At 40.8% G+C, this 18,972-nt stretch overlaps 1 protein-coding gene across 1 annotated transcript in view; it reads right to left on the bottom strand.

The window, feature by feature from the left end:
• The window catches only part of ABCB7 (ATP binding cassette subfamily B member 7), a 366,720-nt gene extending 350,254 nt beyond the window's left edge, over nucleotides 1-16,466 (bottom strand). Inside the window, exons 1-2 of the mRNA XM_063313799.1 lie at nucleotides 16,306-16,466; nucleotides 3,678-3,755 (exon numbers count right to left, since the gene is read on the bottom strand). Of these exons, the coding sequence (XP_063169869.1) occupies nucleotides 3,678-3,755; nucleotides 16,306-16,431 (204 nt within the window). The 5' untranslated portion in view covers nucleotides 16,432-16,466. The remainder of the gene's footprint in view (nucleotides 1-3,677; nucleotides 3,756-16,305) is intronic.
• Nucleotides 16,467-18,972: the final 2,506 nt, after the last annotated feature.

Below are 18,972 nucleotides of genomic sequence, written 5' to 3' on the forward strand. Positions count from 1 at the left end.
ATTTCTGAAAGTGCATCTAGGCTTTAAAGAAAATGCTTGATATCCCTATTATGCTAGAACACCAAGAGCCACATAACATCATAAAGCACTTACAAAGAACTTAAGAAATGCTTGCAAGTACCATAAAGTGTGAGAAAGCATTAATTCACAACCATTCTTCACAGACAATGTTACTGTTTCTGTTTTGAAGAAGGGGAGCCAGGAAGTTAAATGGAAAGAAAAAATATAAAAGAAAATAGTGTAATATTCTATTAATACGCGTTTGACCAGAAATCACAAACTATATGACATATTACATGCATTATACTTGGGTCAAGTTGGCGCTGTTGGTGTATATTCAGTATTTATCTTATTTGCTTCTTAAATTTATATATCACCATGGTCTCCAAGGACTGTCAGCAGATAACATAATAAAAACCAAGTAACATAATTAAAATGTCCACAGTAAAAAATGAATGGAAAAAAGGAAAAAAACAAAACAAAACACCAGACCTCCAGCAATACCCAAGGGCCCTCCAGAAGACTCACATTATTAAAGACTACACACATGCTTTGATATAAGAGGATATTCCCAACATTTTGTTAACAAGTTTTTTTTAAATGCAGTATATAAAATACAATTATGCATGGTAACCCCTTAGACTTCTATATTAAAAATAGGAAATATTAAACAGTCTAAATTGTATTTCTTTTAAAACTAAACAACAACATATTAAATTTGTATGTTGCCCGAATCTCAGCTTGTTCCTTATGGTCCTCAACCTGTTCAAAACTTCATTTTTAAGAACAGCTGGCAAGGATTAGACTCACTTGAGATTTCTACAAGCTGGAATGTAAACTGACTTTACCCAATTTTCTGCAACTTTTCACCTTAAAGGTGAAAGGTTTTTTTAGGAAGCTGCAATGGGGAGAAAGGTGCAGGGAATTCTCTTTGTGCTACTAAACACAATTATTTTTAAAGAGTCTCCTACACAGTTTAATTTGATTACTTTTAAGGGCAATGCGATAGGTCTACTTTTAAAAAATGGTTTTGCAGCCCACATCTGCTGAATTAACGTCCTGTATTTGGACCTCACAGCTCTACAGGCAGATGATAGAATATATACGTAGCTCGGTTTGCATATCATGTAGTCCAGGCTATAGGGAAGTTGAATGGATTGTGGTTCATTGTGTTGTGGGATCCAGCCTTTATCATTATAAGGTGTGGGAGCAAACATTGTTAAATCAAACTAGGAATTATTCATTTGGGCAAAGCATATTACATGAACACTGTCATTCTGTTTTGTTCACCTTCAGGAAAAGCGTGCTGTGTGAATGCAGCATGTATTATCAGGAGCGTAAAAGGAGGCTGCCAGTCCTCCAACATCTCTTTGACATGTTTTGGGCAATCTCCCCTATGCCGGCTACTACTTTTACAAGGTTCCTCCTCCTGCTTCCTATTCCTGAATTCTCTTTGGGTACATTCTACTTTTCACAAAGCCGCTTCTCTCTTCCGGGAACTCAGCAGCAGATCGAAAGATTAACCAGACCGCATTCCAGTTGAGATGTTGAAGAAACAAAATAAAAAGTAAAAGATGGACGGATAAATAAATAAATAAAACAAATTAATCGTTTGTACACTGGATCCACAACTAGGGGTATATTGGTAAACTCAGTGGAAAATTGTGCTTAGATATTGAGGACAAATTCCTTCCTAGTCTGGGAACATGAGCTTATAGGCTCTCATTTGTTATTTTCAAGTGTACAAGTTGCGCATGACCAAAAATAAGGAGGAACACGGCTGTACAGTTTATAAAGGAAGGTGAAGGAGCACTTCTTTCTTTCTAAAGAAATAAATGCTGCAGCTTATCCCTGGAAGATATGTCATCACCTTTTAAACCATGCTCCCCATTTCAGACTGAAGAAGAAAATACTGTGGAGTCCTTGGTGCTCCCTGAGCCTTGTTGTTTTCTTGCAGACGTTTCAATGCCAGACTAGGCAACATCTTCAGTGCGAACAGGGCGTGGGCCTTGCTCTCAGTTTACGTACCGTGGCTTGCCCTGCTTGTGTTGGTGGGGGTGTTGCTCTCTCCTTGGGAGTTCTTTGCTTGGGCTGTTGTTTGCTGCTTGGTTGATTGCCTGAGTTAATAGTTCCTTGATTAGGGTGTATTGTGCTGTTTGATGGTTCATCTGCTGTTAATCCTGGTGTTGATTTTTGCATATCTGGGTGTTGACTGCTAGCAAGGGAGTGTACTGGTCTTTTGGCTTTTCTATTGTCTCTTTTGAACGGTATGTAAATGTTGTTTACCTCTATGTGTCTGTTGATGGCTGCTTGGTCTGAGTGCCAGGCTTCCAGGAATTCTCTGGCATTTTTGGATTTGGCTTGGTTTAGGATGCTCACTGTTTCCCAGCTGAAACTATGGTTGAGTCTGCCCATGTGTTGTGAGATTAAGGAGTTCTCATCGTGTCTTCTGACTGCCAGTTGGTGTTCATGGATGAGCTCTGCTAGTCTTCTGCCTGCCTGTCCTACATAGTGGCTGTTACAGTCTTTGCACTGTATGTTGTAGATAACTGTTTTTTCTTCTTGCTTCGATTGAAGAAAATACTCCTAGGCAGACTTGCTCCTTACCTTCAACACTGTGTATATGAGCTCCAAGGTTTTGTAGAATGGGGCTTTACGATAAAGAATGCTGACAAGTGGTCATCCCTTAAAAACTGCAACTGAAACAAACATTCGCAGCCAGATTTCATGGCTGGCCTTGAGCTTATTTCTTAGGCTCAGTGTGCTTCTCAACACAGCTCTGCGAGTCACTGGGAAAATAGGAGGCCTATTTGAACACTCTACACGGCTCATGAGATGCCGTTAGATGCTCTCTGCCCTTTGTGCCACCGCTATTTGGGGCCTTGTTCTAACGAATACACCCTGGGTTTTGGTAAACAGTGACTGGTGGCCTGCCCATTTCTGATGTACAGAATACTGCCTAGGGAGGCAGTTGCTTGTGTTCAGTTTCTAAAATGGGCAAAGCAGGAAGCCTGTTTTCTAAGCCCTTACAGGGAAAGGCATTTCACATGCGGTCAGAGGTACTTCTACAAGCCAGGGTTCTGGTTGGCTGGTTCAAGTACTAATTTACTACAAAGCCTGGATTAATTATCAGAGCCTGTTGAGCTCTGATAATGGTTTGCATCTGAGCCTGGCTTTGGAAACCAGAACTGCGGTTAGTTCAAAATAAAAGCCTAGACTACTGACCCAAACTAGCAGAAACTCATTTCTGTAGGGCTGCAGTAAGTCCTGTGGACTGTGATGTTTCTGAGAATAACTGGAATGCTTGGTGGCTTGGGATCAGTGGCAACTCCCTGTTCATATATTTGGGTTATTTTCACAGACTATTCCCTCAGCTGATGGGATGGTATCCTCAGAAGTGGTACCTGTACTAGGAACAATCACTTTGTTGTTGCCCAACACTTCTTTTTATTTTTACAACAGCATCTACTTCCTCGGGACTTTACAAAAAGAGTTCTCTGCCTAAGAAGAAAATTTTGCTTTTTTTCACCTAAGCTCTTTGGAGCTACAAAGTAAAGTTATAAACATTAAGTAAAAAGCAGGGCATAAACTGGAGCCAAGCTTGGAGGTGGATGTCTACAATTCTTTCTCACTAGCAGAATTACAGGAGAGAAAAAGAAAAGATTGCTCAGTACTACCTTTGCAGCATCTAATAGTTGCCTTGAATAGTATCTCCCTGAACTCTGCCATGCGGGTCGATTTAGAATTGGTGGAACCTGAAAAGAAGAAAACCAAGGCTGTAATAATTAAAAGCACAATGTCCACAACTGGAGACACTCCAGCCATTTCACAGAGACAAGTCCAGTACAATGAAAGAGCATTTGCTTCTGAAAAGTAACAAAAGAAAATATAAAAACTGGTGGGGAACATGTGTAAAATAACAACATCAACTATGTAAAGAGCTAAATGGCAATTCTCTGTATGTTCCCATATTTCTACTCCCTCATACTCTTCGGAAAGCCACAAGACGTTCAAATTTAATATTCTCTTCTAAGTTGTAAAATGTATTAGATAATTCTAATTTTTCAGTACATTTACACTATACTCTTTCTATAACCTTATATAAGCTCAGATGCCTGAGTTTCAATTCTCAGTTAGATTTTTCGATTTAAAAATCAAAATGGTGATGCCATTATGCTCTGGTAAAAGATTCCTAATCAATTTAAAAAAGAGGTAGATAAACCGCCAACAGAAACTACGCAAAATAAAATGTGAGTCCCTTCATAATCAGAGCTGGAAAAATACCAAACATTTTAACACTAAAAATCTAACCATAAGCATAACTGGTTCTTCCAAATTGGCAATATTTGCAAACTCTGTATTGCCTGCTAAATATTACTTATCTCCTCTGATCCTCACAGATATTACTTCCAAAGTGTCTTTTTTTAGTCTGAAGAAGCCCACACTATTTTATCTTGCACAGAAAATTTAAAAAAAATACAAAATAGGAATTTGCACAACAAGTAAGCAGTGCAATAGTGCAATACATCAACCAGGAATATTTGGGGATTTTCAGTTTTAAAACCTAAACAAGACTAACAATACTCTTTCCTTTGTTCCCACTTGGCTCCTCCCTTACCTTTTTAAATAAATAAATGAATAAATATTAAATGGGAAGACCAGCATATAAGCTTCAACAATCATCTTTATTTATTAGGAGGCTCCTGGACCCCACAGAGTCATTCTTGGAAAATAAAAGGGTGGGTATCTGCAGCATAGTAAATCATACCTCTATCTTGTTAAGTCAACAAAACTATCTTTCTGGCTGCTTGAGAGAACTCTGGCTCACTTATGTTATTTACAGCTGCCATTCAGTAACATTTTTACAGGAAAGGAATGGCATGGAACTCATTCTGTTATCCACTAACACCCATAATTTCACACAGAGGAAATTTCAATTGTTCAGCATGGACTGAACAGACAATAACTGGCTGGATTCACATAGCATGTAAAGCCACAAACCCCGGCTTATAAAACATGTTTGGTTTCACACAATACTTCAAAACAACATCAGACAAATCACATTAGTGTAGTACAAAATGTGAACCCAGTCAGTGATTGCTACAGAAAATTAATTCATCAGAAAAGTGTTTAAAAGTGGTGAGATTGTACATGAGTCATTTGAATAGGGACGTGGTGGCGCTGCGGGTTAAACCGCTGAGCTGTCGATCGGAAGGTCGGCGGTTCGAAACCGCGCAGCGGGGTGAGCTCCCGTTGTTAATCCCAGCTCCTGCTCACCTAGCAGTTCGAAAACATGCAAATGTGAGTAGATCAATAGGTACCGCTTCGGCGGGAAGGTAACGGCGTTCCGAGTCGTCATGCTGGCCACATGACCCGGAAGTGTCTATGACAACGCCGGCTCCAAGGCTTAGAAACGGAGATGAGCACCGCCCCCTAGAGTCGGATTCGACTGGACTTTACGTCAAGGGAAACCTTTACCTTTACTACATTTGAATATATAATAATAATTGATCAAATATGTTAAAGCTATAGATAACCTTGGCTTCAAATCTTTCAAAACATCAAATATTACATCTTTATAGTCATTGAGGAATTTGGGTGAGCTCCCGTTGCTAGTCCCAGCTCCTGCCAACCTAGCAGTTCGAAAACATGCAAATGTGAGTAGATTAATAGGTACCGCTTCAGCGGGCAGGTAACGGCATTCTGTGACTGTCATGCCGGCCACATGACCATGGAAGTGTCTATGGACAAACGCTGGCTCTTCGGCTTTGAAACGGAGATGAGCACCGCCCCCTAGAGTCGGACACGACTGGACTTAATGTCAAGGGAAACCGTTACCTTTTATTGACTTTATTAAAATAAACAACAGAGCTCAGTCCAAGTTATTTAAGCATGTAGATAATGAACAATGATACTGCCAACCATAACAAGAGAGCAAAGATGCTCTTCTATATGAAACCCCATACAAATTGGTACATTTTATACCCCATCTCATTCTGCATCTGTAATATTAATACAATTTTCACATCTTTTATTTATTACAGAATGTATAGCCTGCTGTATTCATATAACCCTAGATAATTCTATGCATTAAGATTAATTTGCCCTTTGCAAAATTAAATAGGATTTTGCTAACGTGTGAGGATTTTACTACACAAATGCAGAAAGTGATACTCCTCCTTAGTTCACTATTCATTATAGTACTGGTTCAAAAAACATCCTGCCTGAGAAGCAAGGCCACTGAGCTCAAAAGAGCTTATTCCAAGCCTGCAGGATAATTAGTTAAACTTTCATTTTTCTGGACAACTTTTCCAAGGCTACCAATTACTTGCTTTAATAATGATTTGTATGAGGGCCAGAATCCATGGAACATTAATATGCTGTCTTTTTAAAGATTTTTTTTAAAAAAATTAATGCAATGCCTGCATGCTTCAGACCAAAGCACCAATGTCTAGCAGCAGCTTTATTCACAGCAATGCACTGGGCTCTGCAAGGCTCCCCCCTGGGCAACAGAAACATCTTGGAAGGCTAGCTGACCCAGCAAATCAGGGACGAGTCATTTCTGAAGGCCAAGGATGGCATTTAAGGAGGGGGGGCTGGCCTGACAGTCATGAAGTGGTTGGGGCTGCATCAGGTGGTCCTTAGGTTTTCCTAAGGACCACCTTGATGTGATATGCTATTTTTAAGCTGCAGTTTTCAGTTAGGTTCCATCTCAAAAAAGTAGGAAATTGTAGCTTCAGAATTTGGCATTCAGAGGGGGCACACAGAGCAACCATGTCTGGACATAATTACCGAGTCATCTGGAATATTCAGGTACTTCTGAATGGAATATGTGCGCCAGTAAGTGATAATTTCTCTTTATTTCATTTTTGCTAAATACAGTATCTAATTTAGCATGATTACAAATCCTGGTTTGGAAGAACCGTGTATGAATTGAACAGATACCCACAAACATTTTTGTATTTTCCCTAAAATAATGTTGCTATTCTGGTGACCGTATATATTCAAGTTCTCCTACCTATTTGGTAGGTTCAAAATTGGTGTATTTATCACAAATTCTAAAAGGCCAAATTTCTTATTCAGAATACTGAATACTATAGAACATCCAACCAATTACAATTACAGAGATGCTTTAAAGTCTTGCTTTAAAAAGGGGGTTGGGAAGGGAGAGACCCATGGATCTATTATTTTCCATCAAATTACCAGTCATCGTATAGGGTCTAATATCAAGATATTTCCTTTGGGAGCCAATATTGCCAGATGCATGTGAACATGATATGGTTTGAAGGGGGAAAATTACCGTGGCTTGTTCACATTCTTTCTGCCAACCTTCCCCCAACCATTAGGAATTAGCACACTGCTTGAACAATTAAGCTAATTTTTCATTAAAATTCCAGTATGAATATCATTTCATATATACACTTTAGCTATCCAATGACTGCATGAAAACTAGGAACTAGGAATCTGGCTTGCTTCTCTCAGAGTAAGCCAAAGAAATAACACATTTCATTTGGGTTACAAGAGAAACAAGCCAGATACATAGTATGTTTAACCTGCTCAACAAAAATACCATATTAATTTGTTAGCTGCACTGTACATTAATAAGTAACTTAGTTTTGTTATTATTGCTTTAATCCTGAAAATTACTGTCTTATTATTAAATGACCACAAAATTTAAATAAGATATTGGAGGTGATGTACACTATTCCATTCTATTCAAAAATTTCCAGAATGTAGGAAACTTTTAAAATAGGCAGCAGTCTAAACTATACTGTAGTTCTCTAGCTATTTGCTTATAAGTAAATAGTGTATTTGTTTGCTTGATGAAATAGAAATATGACATGCTTAATCAATAAAAATATTGTTCTACAAATCAACTGTGCTTTGTGCATAGATGAAGTCTTTATTTACAGAACCATAGATACAGTTGTAATCGAAATTATTCAACCCCCATTGCAAATCAGGTTGATTGTCAAAATGTACAGACTTTCAGCTGTTTGCAATGAACAAATCAAACAAAAGCAATTGAAATAGCTCAACATAACGAATGCTTCAAGTGATGTCCCCAAAGTCAACTGAAAATGCAACTTATCATGACTTCTTCAGTCTCCAAATTATTCAACCCCTTCATGGCAAGCATCTTCAGTACTTAGTAGAGCACCCTTTTGCTGTTATGACCTGCTGCAAACGAGATGCATAGCCAGACACCAGCTTCTGGCAGTGTTCCTGAGGAATCTTATCATGAGCAATGGCCTCCAGTTCAGTAATATTCTTGGGTTTGCATGCTGCACCCGCCTTCTTCAAATCCCACGAGATTTCTATGGGGTTCAAGTCAGGTGACTGTGATGGCCACTGCAGAATCTTCCAGGACTTCTTCTGCATCCAAGCCTTAGTGGAATTTGAGGTATGCTTGGGACCATTGTACTGTTGGAAGGTCCAGTGATGCCCAAGCTTCAGCTTCCTTACAGAAGGCATGACGTTTTCTCCTAGGATTTCCTGATACTTCAATGAATCCATCTTGTCGTCCACACGCTGCAGGTTTCCAGTGCCAGAGGATGCAAAGCAGCCCCAGAACATCACCGAGACACCATCATGCTTAACTGTAGGCAGAGTGTTCTTTTCAGCGTACGCTTCATTCTTCTTCCTCCAGACAGACCGCTGATCCATCGGGCTGAAAAGGTCCAGTTTTGTTTCATCGCTCCACAGAACAGAATCCCAAAACTTCTGTGGCTTAATCATAAATATGATTTTGAGCATACTGGAGCCGACTTTTCTTGTCCTTTTGGGTCAGTAGTGGTGTACGTCTTGGAGTTCTGGCATGGGAACCTTCTGTGTTTAGCAAGCGCCTTGCTGTGCTCACTGAAACCTCAGTGCCTGTTGCCACCAAGTCTTGCTGCAGGTCTTCTGCAGTCACTCGAGGGTTTCTCTCCACCAGCCTTCTCAGAAATCTGGTTGCAGCCACTGACAGCTTCCTTTTTCTGCCCCGTCCAGGTAGTGTAACCACGGTTCCTGTAACTTTGAACTTGCAAACTACGCTTCCAATGGTGTCTCTAGGAACATTCAGGGCCTTCGCTATCTTTTTGTATCCTGTTCCTTGTTTGTGAAGGGCGATGATCTCTTCTCTTACCTTTTTGGGCCATTCTTTTGACTTAGCCATACTGTATTTCTAACATGCAGTCAAACGTGACACTCAACAAACCCCTAGCCACTTCAGGTATTTCAAGTGTTCCAGCTCAAGCACACCTGGTGCAACTAATGAAGCCCCTGATTAGTTATATCAGGTGTGCTTGAGACAACATGTGTTTTGCATACTGTATGTGTGCTGTTGTGATGGATTCCATTCAGGGGGTTGAACAATTTTGAGACTGGAGAAGTCATGATAAGTTGCATTTTCAGTTGACTTTGGGGACACCACTTGAAGCATTGGTTGTGTTGAGCTATTTCAATTGCTTTTGTTTGATTTGTTCATTGCAAACAGCTGAAAGTCTGTACATTTTGACAATCAACCTGATTTGCAATGGGGGGTGAATAATTTTGATTACAACTGTATGTAAAATGTTACCAACGTCAGAAGGCAATCTAACTGGAAAACTGTAAAATTTGCTACTATTGGTTCCTGCAACATATACAGTGGTGCTTAAAAGTTTGTGAATCCTTTAGAATTTTCAATATTTCTGCATGAATATGACCTAAAACGTGATCTGTTCTCCACACAAATCCTAAAAATAGATAAAGAGAACCCAATTAAACTAATGAGTTAAAAACATTGTACTCGATCATTTGTTTATTAAGGAAAATGATCCAAAGCTACATACCTGTGTGTGGAAAATGTATGTGAATCTATGCTTTTAGTAACTGGTGTGTTCCCCTTGGGCAGCAATAACTGCAGCTAAACATTTCTGGTAACTGTTGATCAATCCTTCACATCGGCTTGGAAGAATTTTATCCCATTCCTCTGTACAGAACAGCTTCAACTCAGGGATGTTGGTGGGCTTCCTTACATGAATTGCCTGCTTCAGGTCCTTCCAAACATTTCTATAGGATTAAGGTCAGGACTTTGACTTGGCTGTTTCATTCCAAAACATTAACTTTCTTCTGCTTTAACCATTCCTTGGTTGTACAACTTGGGGGCTTTCAGTCATTTTCTTGCTGCATGACCCACTTTCTATTGAGCTTCACTTCACAGCAGATATCCTGACAATTTCCTATACCGTAGAATTTGCTGGTAAAATTCAGAAGTCATAGTTCCATCAATGATTGCAAGCCATTGTGGTGCAGAGGCAGCAAAGTGGGCCCAAACCATGATACTACCACCACCAAGTTCCACAGATGAGATAAGGTTTTTATGCTGGAATGCAGTGTTTGCCTTTTGCCAAACATAATACTTTTCATTTAAGCCAAAAAGTTCTATTTTGGTCTCAACCATCCACAGAATATTCTTCCAATAGCCATCTGGCTTATCCATGTGGTCTTTTGCAAACTGTAGATGGGCAGCAGTGTTCTTTTTGGAGAGTAGTGGCTTTCTCCTTGCAAACCTGCCATGCACACCATAGTTATTCAATGTTCTTCTGATAGTGGTCTTATGAACCCTAACATTTGCCAATGCAAGAGAGACCTTTATTCCTTAGATGTTACCCTAGGGTTCTTTGAGAGCTCCCAGAGCATTACACGCCTCGCTTTTGATGTGATCTTGGTTGGTTGACCACTCCTTCCCCAGGAGTGGTCAACCAACCAAGATTACATCAAAAGCGAGTGGGGAAGGTAACAATGGTGCTGAATTGCCTTCATTTGTACACCACCTGCCTGAAGTAGACTGGTGGAGTCCAAACTCTTTGGACATCGTTTTGTAATTTTCTCCAGCCGGGTGAGCATCAACAACTGTTTTTCAGATATCCTCAGAAATTTGTTTTGAACCATGACACACTTCCACATACCTACTGTATGTAGTGAAGATCAGACTCTGATAATGAAAATCCAGAATTGTGTTCTTTAAATAAGGCAGGACATCCCATACTCACACCTGATTGTCATCCCATTGACTGAAACACCTGACTCTAAGTTCCCCCTCAAATGAACTGATCACCCTAGAAGTTCACATACTTTTGCCACACACAAATATGTAACTTTGGATGATTTTTCTCAATAAATAAATGAACAAGTATAATGTTTTTGACTCATTTGTTTAATTGGGTTCTCTTTATCTAGTTTTAGGACTTGTGTGGAGAATGGATCATATATTAGGTCATATTTATGCAGAAATATTGAAAATTCAGAAAGGTTCACAAACTATTAAGCACTACTGTATACAAGAGGACCTTTATATTAGCCTCATATAAGACCCCCTAACCGTATATAGGTGTCCTAACAGTCAGGAATCACGCTGAGACAAGGAATAGGTCTCTAGTGCTTTATTACTGCTACATTAGACAGAAAATCCTAACAAACTGAAGAAGCGTGGGAAAAACCCAGACAGATAAACCCCAAAAGTTAAGGCGGGTCTGATCTGTGTCTCTTTGAATGGCTGCTTAACTCCTCAGTACTACGCATGCGTTTTCCCCCTCCTGCTCACCATCAGTGCTCATGACAATAGGAAGCAAAAGCTTTACGTACAATGCCCTGAATTGTACAAAATAAAGGCAGAATATCATCACCATCACCAATTTTTTTCAAAGCAAAAGATTATTAAATGTCAGAAATACTGAGGACAGCTGAAATAATAGTTCAGCTTATACCCACAGAGACATAACAAAGTGTTTTAGACCATCAATTCCAGCCAGTATATGCAATGATTAGGAATTACACAGGAATGATCCAAAACTTCTATAAGGCACCCCTTCACTAACTGGTGATCTATTCTAAAAACTGTTACACAGGACAGAAGGGGGGAAGAGGAACATTACTGAAAAAATGGCAAAAAAATAACAGAAAATGTCAAGAAGCACTACAAGAGCACTATAATGATATGCTGACCAGCTCATGAATGCCAGCAAAAATCACCTGGTTTCTAAGCTGCATTTTCAAAACACTGTGCAATTAGATATTCCAGATCTGTAAATAGGCAATCACTATACTAAACAGGCATTACCTCAAGGAGAAAGGCATGAACGTTTTAAAAACAATGACAAGCCTTCAAGATAGGCTGGGTCAAGAGACACTACAGGGAATCCAGGAATGCTACTTTATTGTTGCAGCTTGTCCAATCTTATACTAAAGAAAATCAAAATGGGTTTATTTTGAGTTTCTTTCTTACGCTTGCTTCAGTCTCTAGACTATGTAATCCAAGGCCTTCCTTAACAGCTTTCTCATAACTTCTCCCAGGCCAGCTCTACATTCCTTCACAAACAGGTATGCTAATTATCCTATAACAGTTAATGATTGGCTACCAAAAAAAATTAAGGGATAGCATGTGTGCAGGCTTTTTTTTTTTTTTAATAAACTATTCCTTTTCTTCTGTGGATCAACTAACAATTTCTTGCAAGTAGAGCATTACCAAGAGCAATGCATTTCAAAAGAGAAAGCTTCTCAAGAGTGAAATTAGTTGAAAAGGAAGTTGAAAAGAAAAACCACACAAATCTTCCCTGAACAGTACACTTAGTCCTGAAAAATCCCAACCGCAGAAACAGAGCCGGAACATATATTGCAATGAGGAAAAGTACTAAGTCCAAGCGGTCACCAACACCACTGCGAACGGTGTCAATAACACGATTAGGAGGGAGGGAAAGGGCATTTTTTTCTTCTTCTTCCAGAAAATGACTATTAAGACTTAATGAGACAAACACAGAACTAAGGTGGATAAAGGAATTACAGAGAAGCCAATTCAATTATTTGCCTCTACCATCAGCGGATAAAATATTGCAGAGATATTTTTTAAGAGGAATGTCTGAAAACTGAGGCAAATGCAACTGGTGGCAAGAGAGCTTCAAAACCTGAAAACAAATTATTCAGTCCAGATGGTATCCATCCTAGCTTAAGTTTTCAAATATGAAATTGCTGATTATCCAACAAAAATATGTACCATTTTCCAGCTTCTGCATCTAAAGACTGCAGAGAGTGTAAAATAATGCCATTTCTACAAAATGTATTTATTAAATGTATTTACTCTTGGCAGCTCCAACCAAGCTATCTTATTACTTATTTGTTAAATTACTACCTCATTCTTTTTCAAAGCATATGCAGTACTCCTTCCCCGATTTTATCCCACAGCCACAGCCTTGTAAGATAGGCTGGGCTGACAATGTTTGGCCAAATTCATCCAAGGAGCTTCCATGTCTGAGGACAGATTTGTACCTTGGTCTCCATGGTCAAAATCTAATGCATTAACTATTACACTATACTGTAATTATAATGGATACTCTGCTTAAGTTTGTGGGAAGTGTTATTAAAAATAAAGGATTAATAAAAAAAATAAAATATTTAAACCAACAGAAGGAGAAAGCTTGTTGAAGAAGAATCAGCATGGCTTCTGCAAGGGTACATTGTGTCTTAAGGTAAAGGTAAAGGTTTCCCTTGACATTAAGTCCAGTCGTGTCCGACTCTAGGGGGCGGTGCTCATTTCCGTTTCAAGGCCGAAGAGCCGGCGTTTGTCCGTAGACACTTCCATGGTCATGTGGCCGGCATGGCAGTGCAACAATTAGGCAGATGGGGATGAAGATGCTAGTAAGGGTTTTTGCATATGTGAACTTTCAAAGAGCCTTTAACAGAGTTCAGAGGAAACTTCGGAACTAAGGAAACTCAAAAGGCACAGAAGAGGATTTGTCCTTCTAATAATGTACATACACAAATGATAAGATTTCACTGATCTGGAATGAGAACTGAAGTAAGCCCACCAACCTAATTGATTATATAAAATTATTCAGACTAGTTAAAACAAAAGTAAACAAAAAGGTAGTAAAGAGTAGCCCTGGTAAATAGGAGAAAATGACAACTTGTCTTCTTTCATGTTCTTTTTTTTTAAATGCCTTTGAGTCAGTCTTGACTCCTGCAGACTATATGGACAAGCCCATGCAGTTTTCTGGCAATTTTTGGAAATGCCTCCTTCCTAGGACTGAGAAAAAGGGTAGTCCCAGCTAGCTTTGTGGACTTTCTGCCTCAGGCAAGACTAGAACTCACCATGTCCCATTTCTAGCTTAATGCCCTTAACCACTACACCAAACTGGCTCTTCATGTTTAAATACATTTTAAAAATTATTTCGGAAGAAAATTTGGATCAGCTCTGAAATAATTCCTACCAGTAATTCATATTCTGAAAGAAGAGAAATGTTTTACAAGACATAGTATACACAAGGCAGAATATATTCAAGTTAGATATATGGTGTTGTAGGGTTTGGTTGGTTTCATTTATTCTGCTTTGGATCATTTTCCTCAATAAATAAAGGAATAATGGTTTTGACTCATTTGTTTAATAAGGTTCCCTTTATCTAGTTTTAGGACTTGTGTGGAGAAAAGATCACATTTTACATCATATTTATGCAGAAATATTGAAAATTCAAAAGGGTTCACAATTTTTAAATATTGCTGTGCCATCATGCTCGATCCCCACATTCAGCTAAGTCAAAATGTGATACGTTTAATTTTGACTAAGCATGATGTATGAAGCTACCCATTTGATTTCTTCAGTGATCTGAGAAAACTGTCCCAGCCTAACAAAGCAACCTCTTTAGGGGCTCTGGTCTTCCCAAGTACCAGTTCGAATACCAGCTGCTGAGCTACAGGGAGAGGAAGGCTGTGTTAGGACCTGAGAGGCATGGCATTTGTTAAACGTCAAGACAAGATAGGTCCTTGATCTGCTTCTGCAACCGTCCCACGCAAAATTAACTTGTTCTGGAAGCTCTATGATTAGCTAAGATCTTCCAAGAAAAACATTGCTTTTAAAAACTTCTTAGCCCCAGACTTAAATGTGCAGTGTCAACTCAGTTATCAAAGACTATGAAGGCTCAGCAGCATGGCCATCTTCCCCTGCTATCAAAAAACCACAAAAGTGCACAACAGACCAGTTCTTTGTAGTAAGACTTTCCCCTCATGCTCAACAAAGCTTTTTACCTTCCTAAAAAATAACTTTTTTTTTTGTCAGACTGGCCTGAGCAAATTTAAAAACCCTCATTCTGTTAATTGCTCTGGCAACATTAATCCATAGCTTAATGAAAGCGAATAAAAGAATCTGCATTAGAACTCTTCCTTTAGTATTTAAAATCTAGCCCCAATATTATCAATTGAAAAAAGTTGTCATTTTTGTCTTTTTATGAGCTCTTTGTTCAACTTACCCAATGCAATAATTCAGAGAAAAGGGTACCCCTCTCTCTGAGAGCTGAGGAAACAGATCTGAAGATAAACACAATTATGACCACTACAGACTTCCAAGTTGGTTATAAAACAAATCACCACGTTCGTATGGAATCATTGAGAAGCAATACCCTCAAAGAGAAAAGCAACTTAACTCAATCTTCACACATTTAACATCAATACAAGAAACCTAACATATATTAACTTCCTCCTTAAAAAAAAAACCTTTCCCACAGATTTTCAAACAAATCACTTTCTAAATCACCTTCCCTTACTACAAGGCCATATGGCCAGGGCAAGAAGCTTCTTTCTTTAATAACTATCAGGTGGGTCCAGACACTCAATAATTGTACCCATTCAAGATCAACGCTCCTCCTGCTTTGCTGACAGTCATTTCTCGAGCAGAGGGAACACTCCGCTCTCCTTGCAAAAGCGTTTTTGAGAACAGCACTTTCTTCCCACACGGGCCGTCTGCAACCAGGCGCTGATGCAAAATGCTCCGGTGTGAAGTTCCAGCCCCGTCTTAGGATGTTCCTCCCCGCCCCCCGCATTGTTGCCCTCTTTTCAGCCAGTCATCACTTCCTACCGACCAACCACGCTCGGACCTCAATGAACTATTTAAAAAAAGAGGGGAGTCACCCTAAAGGCATGCTTTTTAAAAAATTTCCTCCGGCTTCTCAGGCACCGTGGAGTCCTTGGGGCTCTCTGAGCCTGGCTGTTGGCTTGCAGACCTTTCGCTATCCGGCGAGGTAACAGCATCACCGCTTCTTGGAGCGCGCGCGCGGGCGGGGGGCTAGGGCACCCCTGGGATTCCCGGGATGTCCTCGGGAAGCCACCTTTACGCCGCCCAGGCAGCCCCCCGCGGTCTCAGCAGCTTCTCCAAGAGGGGCCCCGCTGAGGCGGCCTGGCCCCGCGGCCTCTTGTCCCTCAGGGGGTTCCCACTCTCTCCCGGGCCCCGCCAGGAGGCGCCGCAGCCCGTCCGCCCGCCCGCCGGCCAGCCTGCCTTTTCCTTCTCCGCGGGCCTACCTGAGAGGCTTCGGGGGGCGACCGGCCCCGCCACCGCAAGGAAGCCCGAAGCAGCCTGGCCCGAAGCGCCGCCGCCGCCGCCGCGCCGTTACCCGAAAGACTCGGCCCAGCTCTCAGCAGCGCCATACTGAGGGAAGAAGAGACGACGGGATACGGGAGGACCGGAAGGGGCGGCCGGCGCCGGAAGCCGGAAGCGAGCCTGGCGGGGAAAGCGAATGAGAGAGAACGGGAGAGAGGGGAGGGTTTTGCGGAGCTGCGGGCGGCTGCGCGTCGCCTCCCCGCGCCTTGCGAGGCGCAGCGACGCGGCTTCCCCGGCCTGCAGGGTTGTGGGCTCGGGGACTGTTGTCCGGCCCGCGTGGAGGCTCCCCAGGCTGACTTCATGGGGACTTTGCGTGGATGAACTGGAGGTGGAGCCCAAGGATCGTCCCCGCCGCCTTCTGATCTCCTCCTCCTCCTCCCGGAGTTGGCTCTTGTTCCTTTTTGGCCCGCCAGTGACTTCCAAGCACCAGTCGAGGGCAGCCGCCCACTTGGGCCACTTGTTCTGACCGCCTCTTGCTTTTCTTTCCCGCCAAGCAGAAGCGACACTCCTGGTTTTACTTATTCATTCGATTTATAGAACCGCCCATCTCATTTTTAGGTGGTTTTAATATCGCTGTTTCATATCGCTGGTACTTTCTGGCTAGTCTCTGCCGGCCTGCCGCAGGATGGATCTGCTGCATCTCACGGAAGAAGTCAGTGATAAGAAATCAGCTGTTTGCTTCTTGCGGGATACTCCACACCTCGCATTGGTGTTCTGAAGGCCACTGCATGATCCTAACCTTATCGGACAAGCGAGATCCCTGGAGGTGCCCCGTGCGCTCTTGTTGGCAGGAAATTCCCTTGAAGAGAGCACACCCATCTGCCATGCTGCACCGTAGTGCTTTTTGTATACCGCTGGTCAAAAGAGCTCAGAGTATCACTTTCTGTCAGTCAGAACGATATGGAATTGAAGAAAACCGTAGTCCGAGGGAATCACTACATGTGCGAGATGTGTGCGCAGTCACTCCTTAGTAACCATGTTGTCATTGGCAGGCCCAACTGCATGGCCGAGATTGACGAAAGCCTGCTCGTCCAGTGAAAATTCTATGTTGGAGGACTATGTAAGGAACAGTGGATTGTTGGAGGTGTCTGTCATGAGACAAGGCACTGCTTCATATGTGCTGTTGACAATCAGTATGCGTCAACGCTGGCAAACGGAATTACGTCATCTGTTTTACCTGGCTCTACAATTGTGACGGATTGTTGGCGTGGTTATGTGAATGTGGAAAATATTTCTGATATGAATTACCGCCACCTGTCAATCGTCTGGAAGATTTTGGGGATCCCACATCACGCATAACATTGTCTCTTACACAAACGCACGCAGTGGAAGGTATGTGGAATCGCGCCAAAATGAAGTGCGAAGAACACTGGGGTGTGGTTGATAATTACCTCTGCGAATTTATATGCTGACGCCGTAATCACAAGGGTATCTTCAAATGCAGTCTACATGATATATCTGCAATATTCATGTAATTGAGCCATTGATTGCTAAAAATTTGCAGAACCTGCCTATGAATTTATCTTATTATAACTTCTAATGGTCACTGAATGAGTGGTTGTTAAGTGAGGACTACCTGTTAGTTTTTTCCGTTCTTATTCAATATATGTATGCTCAGATGGAAGAATGGCAATTTTGATCATGTATGCAAGTTGTGGAGTCTTTTCTTCACTTCAGTCCTGAATAATGTCCTAGCTAGATGGTGCATAGTATAAAAATAAAATTGAACGTGATGGAATTGTCTGTATTGTTCTAAAGTACAAGAGAATCCCAAGGATTAATTTAACACATGTTGGCACTGTTTCAATCACTCTGTTAAAGTACTTGGCTTTATAAGTTGATTGCAGCACCAGCCTAATCAGACAACAACCTGAAAAGGGGGGCAAATCTAGAAGATCTGCACTGATTAGCATCTTTTCTTTTACATATTATTTTGTACATAAAAATTAATTAGGTTTTATTTACTTTGATTGTAATATCAAAGTCCTTAACCTGTTTGCCTCACGTAAGCATTATTTCAATTACTAAGTAAAAAACTCAAGTTTGTTTTCTTATGGCTCTTAAATAAAAAAGCAGTTTTTTGGGGGGGGGAGGCAAGTTTTAATCTCACCATTCAGCTCAATTTTCCAAAGCTTAAAATATTTAAGAATAAAACAATCATTAAATGGAAACAATATATTTAAAATCAGAAAATAGCAATGAATATAAATACAGGAATGGAAAGAGAAAAAAATTGTAAAAAAATAGTGAAAATATATAAAAGTTTGGTCTCCTCTAAAAGCTAGGAAAATTAGGGCACAATTGGTCTGGGCCCTCACTGTACAGGCCATCTATGAAATTAGGATGAGTATTTGCTTCTGTTCAAAGCTAAACCTGTATAAAACAGAAAACTAGATAATATGGTGTGATATGCTGCACTATAAACCATTACTAAATACAGACAGCAGCTATTTTGCCAGCAAAAAGCAGGCTGGAAGACAAGAACAGTGGGGCAACAGATAAGGATAACTGCCTTCGTATATCTTCTCAACTGCGGGCTTTTACCCCAGAAAATAATGCACAATATTGACACTTTAATGCGGTGTTTC

Source organism: Candoia aspera, chromosome 12 (assembly GCF_035149785.1).
Source record: "Candoia aspera isolate rCanAsp1 chromosome 12, rCanAsp1.hap2, whole genome shotgun sequence".
Lineage (NCBI taxonomy): Eukaryota > Metazoa > Chordata > Lepidosauria > Squamata > Boidae > Candoia > Candoia aspera.